General features: G+C 45.2%; 2 protein-coding genes and 1 long non-coding RNA gene across 10 annotated transcripts in view; 2 read left to right on the top strand and 1 right to left on the bottom strand.

Moving 5' to 3' along the window:
* The first annotated feature begins 299 nt into the window (after positions 1 to 299).
* Positions 300 to 5,598, top strand: LOC147044955 (B-cell receptor CD22-like). 3 transcript variants are annotated; one of them, XM_085931383.1, is made up of 16 exons: positions 300 to 370; positions 629 to 697; positions 950 to 1,351; positions 1,574 to 1,837; positions 1,935 to 2,195; positions 2,446 to 2,712; positions 2,781 to 3,077; positions 3,158 to 3,430; positions 3,511 to 3,777; positions 3,856 to 4,137; positions 4,209 to 4,478; positions 4,575 to 4,616; positions 4,701 to 4,770; positions 4,936 to 5,046; positions 5,129 to 5,159; positions 5,256 to 5,598. In XM_085931383.1, exons 2-16 carry the CDS (start codon positions 652 to 654, stop codon positions 5,370 to 5,372), a joined length of 3,000 nt encoding a protein of 999 aa, XP_085787509.1. In that variant the 5' UTR covers positions 300 to 370; positions 629 to 651; the 3' UTR covers positions 5,373 to 5,598. The 3 variants fall into 3 exon arrangements, with proteins under 3 accessions (XP_085787509.1, XP_085787510.1, XP_085787508.1); XM_085931384.1 differs by lacking the exon at positions 300 to 370 and having other exon boundaries at positions 396 to 697; positions 4,954 to 5,046; XM_085931382.1 differs by lacking the exon at positions 300 to 370 and having other exon boundaries at positions 398 to 697.
* Positions 1,346 to 25,419, bottom strand: LOC147044954 (uncharacterized). Of its 5 annotated transcripts, none has more exons than XR_015068293.1 (6): positions 25,231 to 25,419; positions 24,928 to 25,123; positions 24,752 to 24,838; positions 24,496 to 24,578; positions 23,143 to 23,257; positions 9,645 to 10,411 (listed from the first exon to the last, which is right to left on the bottom strand). It is a non-coding gene; the product is annotated as an uncharacterized LOC147044954 (long non-coding RNA). The 5 variants fall into 5 exon arrangements; XR_015068294.1 differs by lacking the exon at positions 9,645 to 10,411 and adding an exon at positions 22,073 to 22,213; XR_015068296.1 differs by lacking the exons at positions 9,645 to 10,411; positions 23,143 to 23,257 and adding an exon at positions 1,346 to 1,806 and having other exon boundaries at positions 25,231 to 25,414.
* The window catches only part of grin3ba (glutamate receptor, ionotropic, N-methyl-D-aspartate 3Ba), a 46,489-nt gene continuing 45,148 nt past the window's right edge, over positions 25,015 to 26,355 (top strand). Inside the window, exon 1 of one of the 2 annotated variants that reach the window (XM_085931380.1) lies at positions 25,015 to 26,315. In XM_085931380.1, the coding sequence (XP_085787506.1) occupies positions 25,755 to 26,315 (561 nt within the window). In that variant the 5' untranslated portion in view covers positions 25,015 to 25,754. The remainder of the gene's footprint in view (positions 26,316 to 26,355) is intronic. The other variant, XM_085931381.1, reaches the window with a different exon arrangement.

The following is a 26,355-nucleotide window of genomic DNA, read 5'->3' as shown; positions in this document are numbered from 1 at the left end:
ATAATGACAAGAGTGACTTCTACTGGCCAAATATGAAAATAACAATCTTATTTTACAACTGCTACATTTGCTTTTCAAGGAGGAAGTCAAATTTTCTTACAAAAGATGAAATACAACTGCAAATCACATACCACATAGAAAAGCAGCACAAACCAAAAAAATATCAAAAAGAAAAAATAGCTTCTAGGCTTTATCTGGCCATGACCAGTTAGGGCGTCCTGTCCATTGTTTTGATGTCGCTGTAATAAAGCTTTTTGTCTTGACACATGTGCTTTTATGTAGAGGATAAAAGCGTGACTTTGCATCTTGCTACATGTATGTCACCACTTACACAAGCGGAAGCCTGCAGTGAAGATTCCAAAACCCACTTGTAAGTGATGACTATTAATCATCATATCTTAGGTGTTTTTTTATTATCCTGGAAGATATTCTTTTATTGTACAACCTTTTCTTGATTCCACGTTTGGTTTGATCATTCTTTGTAGTGTATTCAGTGTAATGTAGGATTTCCAAAATAGCATCCTTTGGAACCAGGATTTGTAATATCGATATCATTTTCAGGCATCATCTTAATACTTCAAGGTTTTTGTTTCCGATTGATAAGATTAAAAATGTGTATATCTTTCAGATTAGTGTTGGTGGAGTGGCAAAATGGAGCAATGCAGATTGATTTTCCTCCTGTTATCTTTTTTGACAGGTACTCTTCCCTTAACAATGTTTTTCCATGTCCCACATAAATACTTTTGCTGGTGTGTGAGCATATAGACTAAAATGTGCATTACCAATGATTTGTGCTACAACAAGGCAAGTTCCTATGTAAAAAAAAAAAAATAATAATAATAAATAAAAAATCCATATTTATATAGATTTGCTTGATGATGTCAGCACAAATGATGAGTTGTATTCTAATAATATTTAATATGGCTAACTAAACTTAATTGTGTCACAGCTTTTCAATGTTTGAACAGCCACTTTGATGTAACCACCCAAAGCGCGTCCATTAAAGAGGGCTCCTGCATTGAACTGACGCTACGGTCCAAGGGCGAGCTCCCTGGGCATCCTACCAACTGGATTTGGATGAAAGACTCAAAGTGGAACACCCTGCAGAACAACTTCACCGGCACAGTCATTCTGAGCTCCGACACCAACATGTGGCCCGTCCACCCGCACTTTGGTGGCCGCGTAAAAGGTCCGGCCTCGCTGCCTGCCCAGTGGCATGTGGGAACTTCATTGATGGTCTCGATATGCAATCTCACCATACCTGACAGCGGCAAATACAGTTTTGTGTATGAGCTCACCGAGGATGAGGCGTCATCATGGACAGAAGCTTCTGCTGTTGTCAAAGTGATAGGCAAGTGGTCCAATCATTCAAACAGACATCATCTGGGTTTGGTTTACTCAAGTCGCTCGCCATTTCATTTAACATACACTTCAAGTTCCAGCACAGCAATTTCAACAACTCAGACACAGCCTGCTATTTAAAAAATAAAAGACAAAACATTCTGTGACTTGGGTTCTATGCATCTATAAAATTTGATGTTTCCATTTCCATTGAGAGCATTTCTCTTTGTAGACAATCCCTGCCCAGTCCAGTTTTTTGAACTGCCAAACATGGAGGAGGGAGGACAACAGGGACTGTGGTGCTTCTCTGCCAACGGATGTTCCTTACAATTTCTGGATGACAATCTGCCGATCAAGTTGATTGAGCTGAATCCTGGCCAGATGGGTATGACGACGCTCGTAGGTGATTGGCAGAATGATGGCGCAGAGGTTGGGTGCCAGGCGCGTGGCAATACCGACAAGTATCTGAGGACGTACCAGCCTGTCACTGTCAAATGTAAGAACTTCATCAGAAGTACACACTACAAAGTTATCATGCAAGACAAGGCAACTTTATTTATCTATGGCGCGTTTAATACAATTCCCCATTTCAGACAGCCCCAAAATCGTTCACGTGCGATTACTTGGAGGAGTCAAATACTTCCAAGAAGGCGACGACATGAAACTGGTCTGCACCGCTAACGGAAATCCCGCTCCCACCTTTGAGTGGTTTAAAGATAACGACTCGGAGTTGCTGGCCGAGGGGGGCGTGTTGACTGTCCGGTCCGTCAGGCCCCAGCACAACGGGAAGTATAAGTGTGTTGCCAAAAACGAGCACGGAGAAGCGTCGAAGACTATTGACGTCGACATCAAATGTGAGTCCATTGATGCACATTTCACGTACGGCATTAACAGCGCCCTTTGGTGGCTTTAGGTCGCTATTGCACTTTGCTTAGAAACAGGCCTGACCAGGCCAGTTCATTCAAAAGTCATCAGGGAATTTTTGGAATCATTTGGCAAGGATTGAATTATTTAGCACATTCTACTTCAATTTTTTGCGTCACCTCTCTAATCTTGTAAACATCCATCGGTCCGCTCCACACCTAAACGCAAACGTCTTTCCAGACCCTCCGTCAATTGACATCACGATCCAACCTTCTCGGACTACGTTCACTCTGGACGAGGTCATGACCCTGTTTTGTGAGGTGAAGGGTGGAAACCCCCGGCCCGATCGCTTCGCCTGGTATAAAGACGACCAACTGGTGGCGTCTCAGCAAAATTATACGGTGTCGGCGGTGCGCCGCGAGCACACGGGGCGCTACACGTGCGTGGCCTTCAACAAACACTTCCAGACCTTGAAAACGACGGCCGAGCGTCTCATCAACGTGGAATGTGAGTCCGGGCGCCTCGGCGGGCCGTCACGTGTCCGTTATGCATCTCCTGTCTAAATCTCGTTGCAGACCTGGCACGGAAAACCAGCCTTACCCTCTTCGGTTCCACCACCACGGTCAAAGCGGGCACATCGGCCCTGTTGCTGTGCTCCGCCGACGCCAACCCCGAGCCCAACAAGTACGTCTGGTCGGTCAGCCAAGACGGGATGTCGTGGAATTTGTTGCCCCAACACACCGAAGAACATCTGCTGCTGCGCGAGGTGTCGCCGAGCCTGTCGCCGAGCCAGCGCCCCTGCTACAAGTGTCGCGCCGTCAACAAAATCGGCCCCGGCGAAGAGAGCAAACCGCTGTGCATTCAAGTCATATGTGAGTCACGAAACACATTTTTTGGCCTTCCTTAAGGCTTTTTGTCTGTCTTAAATTGTTTCTCATCTCTTTCATCCGAGTCCGTCCGACAAAGCTCCTGCTGTCCATGGCCGACAAGGTCCCTGAAAACAAGCAGGTCTCCGTGCACTGCTCGGTAGAAAGCCTGCCGCTCTCCACACTTAGTTTGAGCAGGACGTCCATGCAGTCTGTCGCCACGAAACTCAGCACGGAGGCACAAAACAACATTCTGTCCTACAATTTCACGGCCACCTGGGAAGACGGCGGTGTTTACGCCTGTGAGGCCGCCAACAGCTTAGGAAGTGAAATTACCCACAAGACCCTGGAAGTCACATGTAGGTCATCGTTTAGCCAAAACAAGAACCTGGTGCGGTGAAAAACGGCATTTTCTCATTTGCTTTTATATCTCTGCCAGATTCTCCCAAAAATGTGGCGGTCAAAGCTAGTCCGTCCTTGGCGGTCCTGAAAAACCAAACGTTGACGCTGCAGTGTGTCGCCAACGCCAACCCGCCCGTGGAATCGGTGATATGGTGGAAGGCGGGCTCCGTCTACCAAAATGTGACCGAGAAACGAACCTTGAGGCTGACGTCCGTCACGCCTGCCGACGCCGGCGACTACTCTTGCACGGCCGTCAACGAACTGGGCTCGGACAAATCACCCCCAGTAAAGGTCAAAGTCCACTGTGAGTTCAAGGTTGACATTATTGAATAAAATCCAAATCAATATTTGAATGTAATTCAAATGACATATTTTTCTCAAGACGGTCCGTCCGAGCCGGTGCTGTCCATGGCCACCAACGTGATAGAAGGCGAGCCGGTCTCGGTGTTCTGCTCGGTGGAAAGCGAGCCGCCCTCCATCCTCACCCTGACCAGGGTGTCCAACGACTTGCCGTCCTTGTGCGCCACTTCCCGTGGCAACGCCGTCCAAAACAACACGCTGTCCCACACGTTCACAGCCACTTGGGAAGATGGCGGCGTTTACACCTGCAAAGCCGACAACGGCTTAAGAAGACGAAGCTCGCAAAGGACTTTGCAAATCTCCTGTAAGTCTTTGCTGTCATTCAAACATTCTTGAGGAAAATGTGGTTGTTTGAAAATGAGTGAAATGTGTCAGATGCTCCCAAAGAGGTGGCGGTGAGAGCGCAACCTTCTCTGCTGGTGAGAGAAAACAACACGTTGACGCTACAGTGCCACGCCCTCTCGTCCCCACCTGTCCACTCGGTGATGTGGGGCAAGGTGAACGGCTCCAGCTACCGAAACGTGTCTCGCAGTCACACTTTGACCATGACGTCAGTCACGCCCGCCGACGCCGGCTTGTACGGCTGCACGGCCACCAACGAGCTGGGGTCGGCCAGGTCGTCTCCAGTGGAGGTCCAAGTCCACCGTGAGTTTTAAGCGCTAAGAAGGAAATGCCAAAAAAGTATGAATATAGCAACATCGATTTTCTTTTAAATGATTAATTTGGATGTGTTTTTTTTAGAAATTCTCAAAATGGCAGAGAAAGCAGCGACGTTTGACACGGGTGCGTCAATTTGCATCTTCAAAGTTCATTTGATTCCACGCACTGGCACCTTTTCAATCAAACCAATCTGTTATGTGCCCGTAGCTTGGTTCCTGGAGTTCATCGTCCCTCCTTTTTGCGCATTCATTGTCCTGGTGCTTATTGTCATCTTCAGGTAGTTTTTTTTTTATCCCCATAAATGTTTAAATTATTCCCAACGGAGGCGAGCCTAACCCGAAGGCCGCTTCCCAAACCTCTGCCTAACACCCAACACTAGACAGCTAAATGCTAACATTAGCCTGTATGTCCACCCCGTCATTGTCCTCCCTGTCCACATCAGTTTGTCATACGTACGCAGGAGGCGAGGTTCCCAGGAACGAAAAAAACGGGAAGCTCAGTTGTCCAACATTGTTGCTGAGGAGCAGATGGGCGAGTTGAGCACTGATAACCCGTGAGATGTCGTTCTCCCTCCCTACGGTAGATTGCTGGATATCAGACGTTGCCTAACTTTGTGTATTTTCCCCCAAATTCAGTTTCATCATGTGCGAGATGACCCCCGGAAAGGTGAGTCATTCACCATCCGGAGGTTTGCATAAAAAAAAGTCAGTCAGATGGAAAAAAAAAAAGTGTTTGAAAGCAATATGTTTTCACTTCTTCTAGGTAAGAAGAAAAAGCAACAGTCTAGAAGGCCCCAATCAGCTTAAGCTGAAGACCAGGCGGCCGTCCAATTGGGCCGATGGCGAAAGTGACGACATCCCCGTGGAAATATGCATCTGATTGTTGACTCTGCTTGCTACAACAGCACTGTCCTGCCAAAAGTCCCAATGATCATCATCACACACACACATCTGGGTGTGGTGAAATTTGTCCTCTGCAGTTAACCCATCCCCATGTGATTTTGATATACATGTAAAAAGTTCACGTCAGACGTTGACGATGATTTCTGGACAGATGTTTGTATCCTCATCCAATGTTGTAATAAAGAATGCAAAGTGTGACTTGTTGCAAATGTTGACCTGGTTGAGCCTATGCGCCAAAAAAAAATTACATGTCCAACCATTTCATCCAACACAAGAGTAATCTTAATTCTAATGTCTTCTAATGCAATGCAGAGGTCCCAAAATACATTAGTCATGGTTGAATATTGGTGATGCGTTTGAGAATGTGGATGACTTAGTGTACTATGTCAACTGAACCAACAGGGGATGCAATAGTCAAACTTACGTTCCTCATCCTCCGTGATGAGGATGAGTAGATACAGATAGAATTAGTGAGAAATAGAGACGATGGATGGATGGATGGATGGATGGATGGATGGATGGATGGATAGATGGATGATAGATGGATAGACGGATGGACGGATAGATAAAGACAGATATATAGAAAGAGAGAAAGAGCTAGAACCAGAGAAAGATGGAAAGATAGTAAGAGATAGATAGAAAGAAGACTCCACTTCCATATGGAAATGGATTTTAACTTGGTGCACCCCATGTGCCAGGACGCCTTCTCCTTTCACCACCGCCGGGGGTCTTAAATCCCGCCATTTCCCTCCATGTCATCACCACGGTTACAATCCCGTACTTATTTGCATAATATTCCCATTCCCTTGCCGCCTCACTCCCCCCGCATCAGACAAACTGCGACGAGAATCATAGTGGGATATGACCCGCTTACTTCCGCCCAACTTATTCCCCGATCTGTGTGCGTTGAGATGTATTGAGAGTCACACAGGCCGTCAGGAGGGAGAGGTGAAGTGTGACGCCGTCCACTGCCTTGAATGGTTGACCGCAATGTGTCTTAGTCTACACACGCGCAACAATGATGTATTTACATAAAAGCCGGCGAGCTGATAAAATCATCGGCGCTGCAATGTCAGCGCGCCGCTGAGCGAGGGCTTAAAAGCTAATGTCGCTAACGTGGCTTCAAAGCTGCCTCTGGTTTAAGTATTAAGCTTTAACTCGTAGTAAAAAAATGCATAAACTTAAAAATATTTCAAAAAGAGATTGTAGGTGGAGAGATGTGAAAGCATTTACACATTATTTCCATTTTTAGTTTCAACTACCTGGTTAGGCCACATTTCAAAATGGGTATGGAGAAAAAGTTTCATTCGAGAGGAGACTACGGGCTAAACTAAGTGACAATGACAAATTGCATGTATTGACCGCAAAAGAGATATATTTCTTCCTATAGGAGACGGAGGGCACCTGCAGCCAACTGGAGACTATGGAGTATAATTTCAGGCAGCCTCCAGAGCTGTGCTAATGCTATTATTTTTATTTTACCTCAGATGAGGCAAATGTAAGAATAAGGCCTTCAGATAATGAAGAGTTGGATGAGGCAAATGTTATCCAAGAGGAGATTAAGGGCCATTGTAACAATATGGAAACTACAGAATATAACACTGCATCTTCCAGACCAAAGGTAAACTAAACTAATATTAGACAAATGCTATCCAAGAGGAGATTAAGGGCATCTGGTAAAGGAGGTCCGCATTCTATCGAGTTTCTCACCCATCAATGATCACTCGTCAATCAAAACCGGACACACGTTCCGGCATAATATACGCGAGGGCCGCCACAAATTATTTACGAGCTGGAGATTGAACGAGCTCCGTCGGGTGCCGGCGGGGCCCGTTTTGCGCCATCCCTTATTGCAAAAGAGACGCTTCCAGACGTTGCCTCCGGCCAACAAATATCAAGCAGCACTCATCCAAATGACTTGCATTCAACTCTTTTCTTTTTCTTTTCACGAGGGAGGGGGAGGGAATCTGACGATTAGACACGCTCCTTTCCAAGACATTTGGATGAGCAGATGTCTGAGGAGAAAAGGAGGGGGAAAAAAAAAAGAAAAGAACAGGGCAAAGTTATTTTATAGTCATTTGGCACTTGTTTTTGCTGACACTTTGAGAAAAAGCTCCCGTAAAAATGTACATCTGCAGTAACAAGAGTCCTAAGTGTGACTTTACAACACACACACACACACACACACACACACACACACACACACACACACACGCACACACACACACGCAGTGTTGGTTGCATATTGCCGCTGCGCCAGCCAAGTCATCCTCTTGATTTGTGGTTACTTTCTGCGTCACAACTCAATGTGTGTGTATGTGTGTCACATAGCTCGCCTCTCTCCAACCGTGTCCGCCATCAGTATTAATTAGCATTGCTAGCTGTCGGGCGGCGCCGCAGAAGTAGCTTCGAAAATATGCCACAAAAGAAAAATAATTCTTCCAAAATTGGGGGAAAAGTAATGCGTCAAATAAGATGGCACTGGTTAGCACTAAAAGTTTGAACTTGAATTTTTAACTTTAAGTTAGGGGAAAAAAAAGTCTCAATAGTGATTTTTAAAATAAAATGCCTGACAGGAAAAAATGATTTGATAGCAAAAAAGTCATATATTTTTGGAAAAATTGGGGAAGTTAAAAATGTTCCTTTGAAGTATAAAAAATATGCCATCAAAATATCTGCGTTGTTATGCAAAAGACATAATAAGCAAGATGTGAGCGCTCAATTTAGCAATAAGCTCACAGATGTTTCTTCCACGCATTCAAATTGCAGCGCAGCTTGCGGGATGAGATGCTACACAACGTACATTTAATGTGCTCAATTAACGCTTTCACGAGGACCCCATGGTAGCTGAAAGACGTGCGTGTGTGTGTGTCTGAGTAGCACCTGCAAGTAAATGTGTTGTTTTTAATTGTGTTTCACGCAGTATGCGCTTAATGAAGTCATCTCATTAAAGCTTTATTAATGGCCCCAAATATGTGCATTGTTTACCCACACTGTATGACCACTATGATGCGTGTCGCTATGGCAACAGACGCATCAAACATCCAATTCCATAGCGGGCCAAGCTGTTGCTGTTACAACCCCCCCAAAAAAAAAATTGGCTGTACATCCGGAAGGTCGCCCACTAAATCCTGGAAAGCTTGTTATCGCTGCGTTTCTACCTGACATGTTGGCAAGCATTTATTGACCCGCATCGCATCGATTGGAGCCGATGATGTCATATCAATAATGTTTACACACACACACACACGCACGCACGCACGCGCACACGCATGAGCAAGGCTGACAGATCTTGACGCTCCATCGGTCTGCAACGCTTTTTTAAAGAGGCCAATCGACTTTTCTTTGAGCGCTGATGCTCAAGGCCCGCCGAGCGTGCGAGATCCAAACAGCGGCGTTCCTCTTTTTTTCTTATTTATAGATATATTTTCCAGATAAGATTAGCGCTAATGGACTAGCGTGGCGAGGGGAGTTACTCAACGACCCGGGACGATCATTACTCATGTGCCTCGCTTTGCTATTTCTCAATTAGAGAGCCTGACAGACAGCTAGAAACGGAGAGAGACAAAAGATTCTGCGTCCCTATTGGGCATTTTTTGGACAAGTCAAACTCCTGCAGCTCAGTGAAGATTGAGTGCGCTATTGTTTCTCTCAGCCCCGCCGTGAACTTATCTGACTCTCCTTAGGGTTGTCTCATGCTTATCTACCACAAGTTGTGTAAAAAAAAAAAAAAAAAGCCCAATTACAAATTGACGTCTATAGCCGTCAATGGCAGTGAATGAGTTGATTTTTTTTCACGACGTTGACCGTACGAGTGCCTGGGAATATTCGGCGAGAGTGGGAGAAAGGCGGCCATCAAGTGAACCGCCCATTCATACTTCAATTTCATGGCTAGATCCTTCGTCCACGTGCAAATTTGTGTGTGTGTGCCTGAGCAATATTCCCATTTGTGCAATTTGGCGCATTCTCCTTTTACGCCTTTCAGCGCTCTCGCCGGCCGGCGTCCGAAAAGTTGCGTGACCTTGCCAGTCAGCAAGGTAGTCAACCGCGGCGCTAGGGCTCCATGTGCGTGTGCTGCTTAATGTGTACACGAGTTCTTCTCTCCCATCTTGTCGCTTTGATTTTACTTTGGCCGCAAACACTTCAGCCCCTCCAGAGATGCCATGATGAGAATTTGATTGAGGTTCCAGTTTACACACACGCGCACGCGCACACACACAGCTAATAAAGCTCCCACGGTGACGGCCGACCGCACCATCTCACTTTCAAACGTATTTAATTAAACCTGGAAGAATGTACAATACTTTTATAGTCTGTGGTTGGATAATACTTATACAAAAAAAAAAAATAAAGAAAAAAAAGTTTAATTTAAAGAGGCCCTGCGGCAAAGGTGCTATTCCCTGTGTTGTAATTATCCAGGTGACAGTTGAGTTGTTATGAAAAGCAAGTGTTGAACATTTTTCAATGTATTATATGTTCTGTATATTATATTCATACAAACGCAGCTGTCTCTTCTTCCTCAGAAGACGACATAAGTCACCGTTTTACTATCTTGCCCGTTTTGCTTTCACTCTAAAGCGTGTCAATTTGGTTCATGTGCCACAGTAATGGAATTATCGTATGTAAATGCAAATTGAGGCTTCCTATAGAATCCAAGAGATAGCAGTGGAACATTTCTCACACGCCAGCTTTGATAAGCTGACTTTGTGGCCATTGTGCAGGCAGCAGTGTTTTTATTCCTTTCGCCTTCGGTACGCCGAGGTAGAATTTAAGGAGTGAAGACTTGGAGCGGGTGTGGCGGTTGTTGTCTGAAGAGGAAGTAATAGATGGACGGATGGGAGGGGGATGACAAAACGATCCGAGAGGGCCCCGGCGCTGACACGAAAACCGCCGCCTGAGTCGGGGCTTTCTCAAGGACTTTTTGGTGATTCACCGTTTGAGTCGGGCCTGCAGGGAGTTTTTTTCCGGGAGAGGCTGAGAGGCAGGCGAGCAGGGGAGCTGTTCAACTGAGATGAACTGAAGTGAGAGGGGAAAAGGGGGGAAGAAGAAGAGGAGATGGATTGATGTGTGATACGGAGCAACAAAAGGTGACACATTTGCAGATTAGCCCCCTAAAAATAGCGAGCGAGAGCTTTTCGTTTAAGTCGCTGAAGAGGAAACCGGCGCTGATATTTAATGAGAACTGCGTGTCAAAATGTTTTGTTGTCCCGACAGAGCACTTTGGTTGCATGTTCCAGAGTTTTTTAACAGTCAAGCGGAATTCAAATCGTTCACTACCAATGACGGCTTGAAACGTCAAAGATTCTCGGCACAGCTCCCGTGTAGACCTCATTGGGAGGGAAGCAGGGAAAAAAAAAAAAAGATTTGCTCAGGGTGGCGATTCCTGGACAGTTTTCTTAACTCCCTCTAATTCAAATTTAACACACAAATGCAATCAGCTTTTTTTTAAGACCTCAGGGAGGAAGTGACTTTGCGCCACCTGTCGTCATTAAAAAAAAAAAGTCTTTGTGAAGTGGCAACCCAAAGACTGAGCGAGAAAAGTTTGAACACCGCGCGCAGAATTCCAAATAGCCGCGTTAATCATTTATGACCGACGGAATTTCATATGAAATCGATGAAGTGTCAGTTTCGTTTTTTTTTTTCCCAGGCCTCTGCTTAAGTCAGCAGCGGCTTAGGCTGATAACGACGGGCGAGCCGAGGGCCACCGGCTGCTTAGCCTCTGCGCATGTGTGTGCGTGCTGACACATGCTTGCCTGCAATTGCAAAAATGACACGCTGTGTGCATGTTTGGCTGGAGTCGGGAGAGAGTGTGCACGTATGCTGATGTGCACGCATGTGTCAGCATATGAATTGCCCGTTAAACCCGAGGTGATTCAGGCAAAAGTGAGAAAAGACCACATTGCTGCTGAATTGGCCAAAAATAAAAATACTATTACTGCCACTCTCGATTATTTCCATAATCGGTTAATCGGATTTTTTTTTTTTTTTTACAATGTTGTCTTTTTCAACTCTTTTTTTCAAATTGCCCAAATATGACATCCCCAATGCTGACACGCTAGCCCTCTTTTAACGGTTTCCATCCGAGCTAGCTAGTCATTTGTTTAAATAAAAGAGTAAGAAAAGGAAATGTCTAGATGCGAAAATGGTTCTCTGAATGAAAGCGCGCCGCCTCCTCATTCCGGGAAGTACCCGAGGCAACAAAAAGCAACAATCATTTTGCGGGCGAAGAGCGAGAGGTCAGCTCCTCCTCAAGTCGTAATGGCGCTAAGCACATTATATTGCTTTTAGATGATTTAAACATTTTCCTCTCCTTATGCAGCTTCCGGGACAATCACTTGATTGCTTGCTAAACACTTGCAAATCTTGTTTATTTTCCGTCGAGATTCATTTAAAAGCCCCACGTCTGCTCATCCTCTAGGGAGTCATTCATTTTATTATGAAGTCTAAATTAACATTTGTGGCCCTTAATAAATTGATGGAGTGATTCATCAAATATGAATATTGTTAATGTGTGCATGTTTTGGCCTAATAAAGCGCGCGCCAACGTGCTATGTCTGACTCCGCAGCAATTAATTGGCACGCGGCAGTAAAAAGTGCACTTCTACTTGATATTCTTTACAGTGGCAGAAATTCCTCTCTTTGATGCCAAGATGTTCGGAGGCGGGATTATTGATTGCCGTTAACTCCATGTGAGGAGGAGTTATGCATGAATAAATAATGGTTTGAAGTTTCTAAAAGTAGTTTCACCTGGTGTTTAAAAAGATACATTTCTTTTCAGATTTTTAAAAATAGACCCAACATGTCTGCTGCACACTTTGGTCAAATTTCCGCAAGGAACAGGAATTGCAGCACACATTGCACACCCTATTTCTTGTCACGCTGAAATTAGCCTGCCCAATGAGCCAGCAGTCGAGCCAATGGCGATATTTTTAAATTCATGTAATTTTGTTGTCATTGACCTGATGTACCTTCCCAAAAAGTTCAAGTTTGCACTTTTCGAGTGTTATTTTTGTGAGTGTTTCTTTGTTGCTTGAAAATAGATCTGGTGAGTCTGTAGCTGTTATGTAAATCGGCCATCTTGTTACGGCAGAGTGGTGTGGAAGCGCACAAGGACTGCAAAAAAGCCAGGTAACAAAAGATTCACTTGGTTGTTCAATTTCACACTTGATGGGTGGGCACCCAACTATTTTTGTACAAGATATTAAAAAGTCAATTTTCTAAAATATGTCCCCTGGCTCTCGTCCTCTCGCAGGCGCGTTACGGCCCGATGCGCGGTTCTACTTGCGGAAGCCAAGCCCGGAGTGTGGAGGAAAAACCAAGTGGCCGTAGAGACATTAAAAGCATGTCAACTTGGGGAGGAAGCGCTTCATACACTTGATGGCTTGGGGGGGGGGGGGGGGGGGGGGCACTAATACCCCCATCTTCCACCGCCGCAACGATAAAGTTACTGAGCAATTAAGTGCTGCTAATCAGAAGCTAACACCGTTAGCTAACGCTCGTTTGTGAATTCAACAAAACGTACCCTTTGATTTTGACCAGTTTACGGTTTTAGGCCCTCAAAAATATTTTTTACTGTGGAGGCATTCACTCCAGTGGATACAAAATATACAAACAATTTAAAAAAAAAAGTCATAATCACAGTTTTCATCCATGGGAATATTCCTGCTCGGGGGCGAAATAAAAATGATGACGGTGACACGAACAACCTCAGAAGAGCGTCGTCGTCTCCCGGCACGTCGTTTAAAATGCATCATAAACGTAATCCATCTGGCCGGAGGCCTGCTAATAACTTTATTGATACCCCTCGGTTGCCGTTTGCGGTGTCGAGACTCAAATGAAGCGTGTCAAGTCTTTTCTTTGTTTTGAAAGAGAAGCGACCTTGACGCTGTGGATGAGCAGAAAGTGAGACCGGTTAAAAAGTTATTGATTTGAGGAAGAATACATGTTTGCTTGTGGAAAATGATGCTACTGCGATCGATATTAATCAGTTGTCAATTGAAGAGATAAATTATGATTATTTTTGGAATTAATGCTCCGCCGCGGACGACAAATGGTCGATTCTCTTGGCTTTTTTGGCGTTGTTGTTTCTCGAAGGTCCTCGGGCCCGCCGGTGCATTTCTCGTGGCTTTTTGAGTGACGGCTAATCGATGATTGCAATTGTCTTAAACGCGAGATAGAGTGAGGCCTGCAGGTGATGCGAATGTGTGAATGCATTTGGCGTCTCGTGACTAACTAAGTTCATTGAAAGATTCCAACCAGACACATTTTGACATAACACGTTCACTGCCATTGACGGCTATAGACGTCAAAGATTCATTTTTAACGTCCTCCACCCAGGCTGGGTTTGTTTGCAATATCTTCCTGATTAAATGTCCGTTGCATTCACAGTATTAAAATCAAGCCGTGAAAATGCACAGTCTGTGCAAGTACGCGGCCCGAACCTGACGGCGCATTCCAAATGAGTTTACTTGGGGAAGATTATTTAAATCTCAGCGTTTTGCAGAAGTGAAAACACGCAGCCACGGAAAGGTAGCGCCACTCCACAAGCAATCCGCCGGTTTGAAATGAAACCGGTTGTTATTTTATGTTTTCAATTAATACAACCTCCCTCTAATGCCTTGTGTCAGTTCAATGAAGGTAGCCGGAATTGTTTTTTCTGTTCTCATTTCTAGTGCTCATTTATTCTGCTGCTATTCGTTTTCTGTTGTTGATTCTAAGTGCACGCTTTTCAAATAAACCCCGACTGTTTCCTTTATTCCCGCACCTTTGCCATCAGTCACTATCAGGGCGCCCCCTACGGGCTTAGAAAGGGGGGGGGGCTCTTATTGGATCTGCGTGTGTGTTTGAGGATATTGACACCAGCATGAGGACAGAACCAGCCTGAGGTTAAAAGAGAATAGAACATTTTCATTTCTTGGGCCATAGCTCTTAGGAAGAGAACGGCAGGAGCGCTAAAACGGCAAAATGACAGCGGCCGAATCCGGGATTAAAAAGCTTCTCATTGGTCACCAATGTAATGGAAGCATGTGTGGGAGACATTTTGGCCAGTGTGAAAGATTTAATTTGTATATTCCGCAGTGGTCTCCCTTTCCCTGGCTCAGCATGTCCAACGTTAATGAGACAAACAGGGTCAACCTTTTAAGTACTTAGCATCCACATCATTAGATCGGAGCGCACCCAAGCGATACGTTGGATCAAAAATGATGCTTGTTATAACTCTGTTTTTTGTTTTACCACTCATGGCGGCGAGGGGGACCTTATGTTTTCATTTTAGGCAAAGTGCTTTTTAGAGGCAGGGAGATTGAAGTCTTTAAAAGGTTTCTAAACAAGTCAAAAAAATCCTACATATGTTTGCAATGTTGGAAAAAAATATGTAGATATTTTTCTTATTTAATAAATATATAATGAATTGTATGCAACTCATTATATATCGACTATAGGGGGCCGATGAGTGTATCAACAAAAGGGTAAGGGTCTTGCTCTTATTCATGTTATCCGTTCCATCAGTAGAGATAAATCTGGCTTTCCAGACCTTACCGCCTCCGGGGTTTGATAAAAAAAAGAAAAAACAAATACCCAAAAGAACATGAAGAGTGGAAAAGAAAAGGACACAATCCAGCCGAGAAACGTAAAAGATACTCAAAGGCTCAGCGTGTATTTAGAGGCACTGCACAGAAGTGGACTCAGATAGCAGGATGAGAAGGAGGAGTTGTCCAAACGGAGGAAGAAGGAGATAGGAGGAAGCGGCCGCCTGTTGACCTTCGCAGGACAAGCGAGGGACCAACGACGGGAATTTATGCGCGCTCTCACTTTGTCTTATTGGTTTAGCCAAGCTTATTTGTGTGCGCCATTTGTATGCACCTCTGAGCTTGAAGGTGAAGATGGAGGGATTCCCCTTTCTCTTCTTCGACTTCCCGCCCGCCTCTTTACTCCATTACAACACGGGCCGTTATCTGATGCCGCCGCATCACCTGCGGTTCACAGCAATTATCGTGCCAGCCGAATCTTTGGAGGCCTTATCAACAAAGCCTGTTGTGGCTTAAAAAGGTGACGTTTATGGAAAAGGGACTTTATTTGCCTCTCTGGAGCTGTAACCAAATCGCACGCCCCCTGGTGGCCATCCCGTACCGAATAACTACTTTCCCCATTACCGTCGTCATTTTAACGAATCGGTCGCGCGACTCACGATGTCGGGGACATAAATATTCAACGAGCAAGTTTTTTTTTTGCCACATGCCGTCTTTCCACAAAGTCTTGTTTGCATCCGTAGTGGCGTATGATATACGAGGCGAAATGCGAGAAAGCTGAGCTTGCAGTCTGGCTTCATGGGGAAACATCTGCATCTATCCCGCCATTTATCCCCGTGGTCATGAAAACCAGCAGCACAGAAGTCATTCCAGGAGCTCGGAAGGAGGGAGAGAGGGAGGAAGGAGAGAGGAATTATCACCAGCACAGACTGATGGCTTCAGATGTCTGGCCATGAGGACAGTGGAAGATTTAGTATGCGGCCACTGACAAAAAAAATGGAGGAAGAGCAATTAGATTTTTTTTTTTTTTTTAAGCTCCTAGTCCACATGAAAATGAGGACACCGAGTTTAACGGGCGATTTGTGTGGGTCATTATTCAACCCGACAGGGTGAAACCGGACTCTCAAAACCAGATCTAGCACAAAAAGAATCCCATTTGCCCCAAAAGAATGTCGGAACCCCAAAATCAACAAAAGGAGAATTATCAGCAAATTGTGCAGTAAAGCTGTCAACACTGATTGATGATTCCCAAAGCTGCTTTTCATTTCGTCAATCAATACGGCAATCCTGCAGTCGTGGCATCCACAATGAAATGATTCTCCTGCAAAATCTCCAAAAATCCAAGTTACAGTATGAGGTGGACCTTGCTTCTCGTGCTAAATCCAGCTGCCGCTATAGAAGACGCTTGTATGGATTGTGCAGTAAAAGTTAGCATTAATAATGCAGCGGCTCACCTAGCTGCCAGCATGCTAGCTCAAGAACATTCCAATGCCGCCTTAGTGGGATAGTGGCCCAAGACTGATCTCCAGACCACCTGTTTGGTCTCAAGTCATTTCTACTTATCTCGGTCTCAGGTGGACAGACTTGATCTTGTCTCTGGTGTGGTCTTGACAACAACACTGAAAATGGGATTTTACTTTTTGTTCAAGGCACGCCTGACCTCTTGGTCGAGCTCTGTCAGGCGGCCCAGAGGGCAACTCAAAAACATCCCGAGAGGTCTCGCAACATCCCCATTAATTCCCTCAGACATTTCATCTTACAAGAAGCATCTGGAAGGCACCAAAGATGAACATTAAATGGAAAAAACAGGCATGGCACACGTATGAACAAGGTTGGTGTGCTCTCTGCTCGTCCTTGGGCAATATCATCACAGAGCAGATCAATAGAGACATCACTCACAATGGATGGAGAGAGACACTGAGAAATGTACACGATGAGAAGAGAAGAGGGGGATTGTAGCAAAAAGATGGGAGGGGCAGAGGCTGGAGTAATGGATGGTGGAGGAAGTACTCACAGGAACGTAGCATTAGCTCTAACGTGGGGAGAAGAGTATCGCAGAGGGAGAGCGGCCAGAAATGCCGACGAAAGCGTTTGAAGCAAAGAAGTTGAAAAGGAAGCAAAGCGACAATGGGGGGTGAAGGGAGCGAGAGGATGGGGGAGGCGGGTGAGGTGAAGGTGGGGGGGGGGGGACAGAGGAGAAAGGGATGAGTAAGAGCAAACGAGCGGGAAAAGATGGAACGCGGGGTCAGGAGGGACAGATTCACTAAGTGCGCTAAATGAACGTGATTCCGAAAGGAAGCAAAGCGAGACGGGCGGACACACGGATTAAAAGTAGAAATGGAGGCAAAAGGTTCAAATGTGAATTTGGGTGCCAAAGGACAAAAGAAGACGAGTAAAGCCGCTGATTAAGCCAGACAATAGCTGAGCCGGCAAAATAGATTTGTGGTGCCGACGCGACTCGTCGGGGACGCCCATCTCCGCCGGGACGACGACTTAAGCGGCAGAAATGTTACGCAATCAAAAAGAGGAATCGCCCAAACGAGAGAACCGCGACCGTGACACCGGGATGAACTTCAGAAAGTCACACGGCGGGAAAGCCAAAGGGCCCCGCCGCGCCTCGTGGTTACTTTGAAGATGAGAGCAGATGGAAACAAGGAAGCTAGACAGTCCATCTTGGCCCGGCCCGGAAGATGCCTTGTCCGCCTGTCAGCGCTTTTATTAGCCGCTCCCATGTTAATGCATTAACAAACGGCCTACGAGGGGGAAAGCGGCTGATTAGATCTGAATCCATCAAAGAAGACAAAGATGAGCCTCCATTAGCCTCTTAAAGTAGCGCTCATTACCAGCCAGCTGGCCCGCGTGGACTCGGCTCGGTACAGTCTTCTGCTGCCGTTACTTTTCCCAGGCAGCCCATCGCGGCTGATATCAAATTCATGTGATACACGTTCATCGGCGACACATAGTGCCGAGGCGCCCTTGACGCCGCCGCTAAAGGCCGCCATAGTGAGCTATCGTCGCGGCTAACATTTAGCCGGGGACACGTTAACCCGCCGAACTCCTCATGTAGATATTCCGCAGCGCCGCCGGAACGATCCGCTCCAGGAATATTTCACCTGCATCACTGCTCAGTGGGTATTTTGGAGAGTTCGGAAAGAACGTCAGTGTGGTGCTAATCGTTGTAAATTAGCAATAAATGGTATTCAGATGCGCACCCGCAAGGCATGAAATTAAAACACACTCAAGCACGTGTTTTTTTTTCGGGGGTCATTTTTATGTATTGATTTAAATCTCCACCTGCTGTAGCGTGACTTTTAGCTGCAGTTAAGTAGCAAGAAAAAAAAAAAAAAAGATGGAAAGGGCAAATATTGCTGATCAAAGACAGGGATGATGAAACGAGCCGCCAATGACATGAAATGAAGCAGCTTGAAAAAAAACGACAGAAGAAAAGCAAGTCAGGCCGACTTCAACTTGGCCACTTTTTTTTTTTACTTTTTTACTTCGCTGGCGGCAAGATTTTGTCTTTTGACCTCAAGCTAATCGTTTGAAAATCATTGCGATGGCAGGCTGGCTCGCTTATTTTAATGCCCCATTTTATTAGCCAGTCTGGACAACTTTAGTTGTGTTTCAGCTTGCTTAGCATATATTAGATTTTTTTGTTGATTTCAATTCCATATGGAATATTGATTTGAAATTCTTTTCTGATAATAATTCTCTCCTGCCACTTCTGAATACTTTTTTCAAATCTCTGTCAGCACTTTGTTTGACTGTTTCCCGACCGGGAAAGGAAATCCAAGAAATTATAATACTCTTTTTTATGGCCTCATTTACTTCTGGGCTCCACCTGCTCTTTCAGAACCAATTTACGCACTTCTTTAATGTGCTGCCGGGTTCACTAGCCAGTCACAATTGTTATGGGCCGCTGTCATTTTCCGAATGATGCCCGCTAGAAATACGTTGGACACTTTTGCCGTCGAGAATTGGAGATAATGAAGCGTTTAGTTACTCATACAGTCGCCGCCGCCGTATTTGCCGTTTTGTTTATGCTAGCTCGAGACTGAATAATTCATCCCATCTACCTGCCATGCTGCGTGAATAATAAAGCCCTCCGTCAGTGTCAAAAAAACGGGAACCACCGAGGGGGTTGGGGGATTTCCGGCCGCCAATAAAATGGAGTTGGTGGCAAAGTGAGGCTGAATTGAAGTCAACGTCAACAGCGCCCATGTCACTTTTTTGCACACAAACAAATTGCCGAGTCGACAAGGAGCTTAGTTTCCCGAGCATGACACAAAGCTCCCTTTGATCCGCGGCTTGTGAGCATTTTGCTTTTTCAACTGTTTTTCTTGCCATGTCAAAAAAAAAAATGAATGAAAGAATTAAAGCCACTAGCTCGCGGCCTCTTTTTCAAGGCTAATCGTCTGTATTGACCAACACGCTACGAATTTCCGGCTAGTATTTTGTGCTGGCTTGTTATAAACGATACAAGAGAGGAAATATTTATGAAAATATATGATGCCAATGATTGAAATCCAAATGTGCATTAAATGTTAGCTTCATGCTATGTTGATAGCTAAAGGTTCCAATCATGGCGTGACCTGCCTCCACCCCGCAAGTCTCCCGGGGAGGTGAGCGAGAGGGCGTACACGTTCAAACACTTTCCATCCCCGTGTTGGAATGAGGAAAAAAAACAAAACGGTCTTCTAAACGTGATCAGACACTCAAGAATGTCGGCACTAATCAGCGGCGCTATTTTGTCATTAGTCATCTTGATTCCATTAAAACGGCGCTTTCTTTTAAAGCTCACCTTGACAGCCTTAATAGTTTTGTGAGCTCAATCATGAAAATGCTAATAGACTTTTTTTTTTCCTTGAGGATTTTTTTTTTTTTCAAAATGCAACTAAACCAAATTCAATTGGCAATGTAAAATTTGGTTGCCATAAAACAAAAAAATGTTGCTAACCCCAGTCCGTCATGGAAATTCAGATGCTCAAATCATTATTTCACCGCACACACACACAATCAAATATTAACGACAAACTTTTAAAAATACATTCTAAAACACTAAGGTTGCCTTAACATTACTTTGCTTGGTTTTAATATTTCATCCTGGTGTTCAATTGTTAACATTATTTTTGGGCAAAATAATTCACTGCTAAAAAGCATTTCTTTGTCGTGATCGTCTGACTGTGTTTGGATTGTGCTTCTGTGAAATTTAGAATGTGCTGATGTTTTATTGACGGGAACAACGCTTACGTACTAAAAAAATAAATAAAGATGGACCTGTTTGAGACACAAAAACACGAGGCCGGTCAATGCTTGTCAGTTAGCGCAAGCTAAAAAGAAAAGTCTTGCTTCTAATAAAACAAGACAGCTTTGAATTACATCATCAATAAATGCCCCAAAAAAAAGAAATTATTTTTAAAAATGAAGATTGATGTTGATTCCCTCCATTGTTTATATGAAATAAACTTAACAATCGGATAAAGATTAAGGCCAAAACTCTATACTTCAAAAAGTCACCTTGATAGTTCATTCATTTAATGAATGAAATGACATCTTTTGTGGGAAGTGTTTTGTTTTTCTCAAAAAACACAGACGTCACTAACGACTGTGGAATCTTGAGTGCTCAACACTAAAGCAACATTTTGATTTTTTTTTTCTTACTCAGATATTTGCTGCATGGTACAATTGTACAGTTGTTATTTTTATGCACCTTGCAAGCACCTCTTGGAGTTGCAGCCAAATGTTATGTGAATTATTATGACAACAAAGGCGATCCTGAGATTCTGAGATGTAGACGCATACAGTCATTGTAAAAGAAAACAAGTCTGAAGTTTGACGGAACTATGGATTCCCCCCCACCCCACTGCTGCTGCCTCCAGATAAGTCCGCCTGCACGGACGAGTGTCTTTGTATATCAGCGGGAGCAGAGGATGAAAGCAACAGCAGCAAGTCAAGTCATGTTGTTAATTTGTCTCAACACTAAAGACACAGCAAGCAGCCGGGACAAAACTCCACCCCCCCACCCCCAAAAAAAAGCACTTCCGGCTCTTTGCCCTTTTGTGAGCCGGCTCTCACCCGCCTGTGACCTTTTGTGACGCCCTCCTCCTCATGTGCCAACTTGGAGTCTTCCTTTGCCTTGTCTTGTTAGCGAGGGTTTGGCTCAAATGCGATACGAACGGCTTTTTGCCACCGAGGTCTGTGCTGACAGATTACTGAGGCTTACGTTTGACACACGGGCACATATAGAGCACAGGAAAATGTTGTTGACTCGCCCCCTGGCTGGAGCTTTGTGTTCTTTAACTTGCAAAGTTGCACGTTTTCTGTGTGCGGGCTAGCAAAAATCATCTCGACAATTTTTGAAGAAATTGCGTATGAAGGCTGAAATGCTGAATGGAAAAAAAAAAATACTGAAACGTACAATGATGTGGTATGACATTGAGAAATTGAATTCAAAGTATTTTAGTGTGTCGCTGGCCGTTTGGAATGAATAGGAAAGTTTTGATCGTAATTAATTAAGCGTGTCAAACGAGTGTCAGTAACATAAACAGACTGCCAGAGGTCAAAGGTGATGATTGAACAGGAGAAAACTTGTCACACATGCGCACACACATTCACACAACAACAACAACAGCCCCGCTAATACAGATCAAGAGCTCCTTTAATTGGCTGCCTGACGCCTGCTTAATCCTATTCATTGTATTAATCCCGTACACAATCCAAACAAGTCCTCAGGCTAAGCGTAGCAAAGAGCGGCAACAGTAATACATCCGCGCAGAAGAGACACCTGTGTACAGTTAAATACAACCTTTATTCCGGGACGGTCCAAGGCCGCCGCGTCCCAGCGGCGGCGCTAGCAATCACACTTGAGAGCGCTAATAAGCGACCTCCTTGACAGCCGTGGGCTGCTGAATTCAATAGCGTCCAATGACGGTCCTCCAGAGTCCACTTTATAACCATTCAGAAAGTATTCACACTGTTTAGCTTTTACCATATTTTTAAATTTGTTTCATTCCAATATAGTCCCAAAAAAAAGAAATGTGACACAGAAGGTTGTTATTGGACATTTAATGACGCCTAATACACAATAGGCCTTCATATCCATGCAAGGGATTAAAAAAAATTTGAAAAAAATGCAAGCGAGTCACCTTGCCTCAAAACAAAAATGATAAGCGCAATTATTGTTTTCTCTCGAGTTCTGCTGGTTATTAAATGTCATTTTCACAACTCGCCGCGCCGTTGCGCCTCGTTAATCTGCAGCTCTTCGTGCGTCGGAGAAAACGATTTTGGGTTTCTTCGGGAAAGACAAATACAAAGACACGCCGGAGTCATTTTGGCAAAGTTAACCGAAACGGATGCAAACCGTCACGTCGGTTTCTACGCACTTGACCTTGAGGTGTATGTACGATTTCAATGAAAAATTAATGAATTCCACCCCGATTGTGTTGTCTTCAAGTTGTTACTTTGCCAACTTCCAACTTCACCTCTAAAACTGCAGGTATCATTTAACTCGGCACATTTAATGATGCTCAGCATTGTTTCTGGACTCGGATCTTAATTTGTGTAGCATGGACCGTTTAAAAAAAGTTTCAAGGTAAAGGAGCTGAAGTTTGGAGTATAAGAGGTTTACAGAGATTGGACATAAGATGTTCAGCAGTTCAATCATGAAGGGAGACATGTTAGTTTCTCTGCAGCATCTAAAAGCCAATGAGATTTTTACATTGTAGTGTTACCTTTTGACCACCTATTGAGATCAAATGACAAAACTAGCGCAGCCAGCTAGCTAGCTAGCATGATACGCTGTCATGGCAAATGGGACTAAAACGCACAAAATTACTCAAATAGGATCCAAACCAAAGTTGTTAGCCTCCATAAAAGCTGCTCGATGTCAGCTTGAGAGTTTAAAACGGGCCGGCAAAAAGCTAGCAAGACGCTAACGTAGCAGTCTACCTGAAAGTTCACGGAAAAGGCAAACAGCCATTGCTAATCCTGGCTGAAAAGAAGTGCCAGCAGCAGGCGTTTTGGGTCTCACTCTAAATTTTACAAGCTTCGAAGGTGTTCTGACATTTGGAATCTCTCACACAAACCTTTTGAACAGCACATTTGACATTTTGTGCTACAGCGACCTAACGTGGCACAAAGGCAAACCTGGCAATAAACTCAAAACACACTGTAATATTTCATCATACGGCACACAATTTATATTTAGAATTTTTTTATTACCTCACTTCAACAAGTTTAGCGTGTGCGTCTGTGTTTGTGTGAAGCCATTGAAGATTAATGCTGCTGCTTTTGCTCTCCACGCACAAAAGCCCTTCTGTTAGTTTTTCACCTTTTTCTGCACAGGGAGCAAGAAAAAAAGAACAAAAAAAACACATTTTGCCACAACTGTCTTAGATTTGTCACTAAAGTGGGCCGCTATCACACACGCAGAGTCGCCCAGCAGGCTGTGAAATGACTTTGTAGGTGTGCGACTGTGCCTGAGTGTGTGTGTGTTCGCAGGTTGTAAGAGGCCATGGGGTGAGGCAAACAATATCACTGAAAGTGTCACTGTCAGAGACAAGCTGCCAATGATCAGGCAACCACAACACACACACACACACACACACACACACACACACACACACACACACACACACACATACGGGTCAAACGTTCAGCTGAGAAATTGAGTGAACGCCTCTGGTCGAAAAGCTAATTTGAATTTACTATAATCCAGAATTTGATAAGGATCCAATGGGAAAATTACATGAAAAGCGTTTATTATTTGTTATTTATTTAGGTTCATTAAAAAAAAATAACATTTATGTTTAATGAATGTAACAAAATATATGTGAAAATATCAAATAAATATAATAAGCCATATTGCTGCCTGTGGGAACATCCATTCCTCATGAACATAAATAATCCATCGAAAAATAAAGGAAAAAAGAACCCAGGTAGACATGAAAAATCTGTAGATGGGAAGTCATGCATAAAGAAACGTACGCAGATGAAAGCCTGACATTCTTAGGTGAACCTCCCAAGAATCGCCAGCAGCTGTGTGCACACTTCACATTCCACTTTCATGACTTGGAAGGACACGCACATGCACACGCACGTGCACATGCACACGCATAGCCAGCCAGCGCTGTCCCCGGCCCAAATTAGCATGCGTACACTCCACCTCAGCTTTATTGCAAACCGCCGCTGAAAGAAAAAGACGCCCAGTAGCGAAGTGGGAATATAAATCTCAGCAAAATATTTTGGCACGCCAACGGGCGGCCTATCAGCATTACGGCGGCCAGCCTGGCAGCGCGGCCTGCAAGTGCTTAAACGTTGGCTGTTATCTCGAAAAGGAGAGCCCAGTTCAATTGCGACGCTTTATTTTCTTCAAGAAAATACACTCTTCACCCTCCCGAGGAAGGAGGCTTGCAAAAATGCCAAATATGAACGCCAGCGTGGTTGGCAGCAAGTGAACAAAGGTTAAAAAAAAAACTAAAAAAGAAAAGAAATGCTACAATGCTAGTCTGACTTATTCATGGAGCAATGCCAAACATAACCCAAACAGAAAGATAAATGAGTTGATCGACTTACTCGATGACCCGATTTGAGCGGCCAGTGGCCACCTTCTTTCTCGACAGGATCTGATTGGCTGAATTTTGTCTCACCGTGACGTGCTAAGAAAGAACAAAAACATTTCATTTTAGAATTGAGATGTGTGATGATTTCACCAGCTCGCTTGACTCAACAAAATGCATTTAGTTATTTTCCGATTTGACTTTGTAATATAAGGTCAAAAGGTTGCGCTAGGTTAAACTACCAATATTGTGTGCATAAACCTTTGACTCACTCGAAACCGTTTCAAGATCAATTTTCCAGCTTTCATAGATTTGTTCCTCAACACTGCTCAGCAATCAATTTTCTTCATAGGGAAAAACTAAAATTATACAAACATAGCATGTTTGAAGCAGCATTTTAATATTCTGACAAGCTTTTGTTTTTTACATGCAACGTTTTGGACTGTACCTCAATGATCAACTTGAAAAACAGAGGTCAGCAATTCCGGTCCTCATGGTCGGTCAGCCATGTTTTAGGTCTCCCCGGTGCAACACAGCTGATTCAAATGATCAGCAAGGTATGAAGAAACTGGATAGGGTTCCCAATCATTCGAACCAGGTGTGCTGCAGCAGGTAGACATTGAAAACATGCAGGACAGCAGATCCTGCAGGACCAGAATTGAAGACCCTTCAAGAAGACACTTGTGTTTTTCCATTTGTTTTATTGACTCTAAAATGACTGCAACAAATAATTCCTGGACGCTTGACTTACGAGTGCAATAGGTTGGCGAGATATGAAGACGTGCTTCGAGTTCCGTCCAAACAGGATTCTGCGTGCGGTTGTGAATGAACAAAACCGCTCTGTTACTCGCCGAATTTGCCATTAAGATTCAACAAGAAGCAGTCTCCGTGAGAGGTTACATTATGGCGGGCGGGCGGGAGGAAGCACGCATGCACGCACGCATGCACACTTCCACACATGCGCGCGCGCGCTGCACGCACGCACACAGCTGGCGTGCCTGACGCTCCAGCGGAGAGCAGAAAAAGAGCCGGTCCGCTCCGAGCTCCGAGCTGCGCGTCTTTTTTTTCTTCTTCCCCCTCACCCCGTGATCATTGAAAGAACTTTACGGAGGTGAGACGCAGAGTGCGGAAGAATAAGGCAATCGGTCGGAAGGGGTGGAAAAAGAAGCATCCTCAAGTCCCGGTAAAGCGGTGGAGCCGGGAGCCAAGGGGGAGCTATGCCATCTCCCGCAGAGTGGAGCCCAGTCCTCCTGCGTTGCGTGTCGGAGCTGCAGCATGGTGCCCCTCTCCGGACCCTGGACCCACCACCTTGCCGCCGGGGGACCCCCGCGCCTCCTCCTCATCCTTGCGCTGCTGCTGCTCTGCGCCCTCTCGTCGCAGGAGCCGTGCACACTGCCACCGCCGTCGTGCCACATCCTCGCCCGGATTGGACACAGCGTGCGCCTCGGCGCGCTGCTGCCCGCCCGCCAGCCGGCCCGGATACAGAACGCGCTCAACCGCGCCCTAGCTAGCCTCCGGCACCAGAACGCCGCCGCAGCCGCAACCTCCACCACCTCGGACTCCACCGCCACCACCCCGGGCAGCGGCAACCCGGCTCGGAGCCTCCCGCTGCTGCCCTACAACCTGAGCCTGGAAGTGCTGGCTCGCTCCCCGGCCGGATGGGACCCTGCGTCGCTGTCCCGCTGCGCCTGCCAGGAGCTTGTGGTGCGCGGGGTGAGCGCGGTGCTCGCCTTTCCGCGCTCCAGCGAGGAGCTCGTCCAGGTGGAGTTCCTCTCCTCTTTCCTGGAGACCCCCTTCATCTCCATCCTGGAGGACACGGAGCCCCTGGTCACTAAGGTGCGTGCGCATGAGTCCATTTTATTTGCATGCCACTCTG

This window comes from Syngnathus leptorhynchus, chromosome 15, assembly GCF_054491065.1.
Source record: "Syngnathus leptorhynchus isolate UIUO chromosome 15, UIUO_Slep, whole genome shotgun sequence".
In the NCBI taxonomy this organism is placed as follows: Eukaryota; Metazoa; Chordata; class Actinopteri; order Syngnathiformes; family Syngnathidae; genus Syngnathus; species Syngnathus leptorhynchus.
The sequence above is the reverse complement of the archived record's forward strand: the minus strand, read 5'-3'. Positions and strand labels throughout refer to the sequence as shown.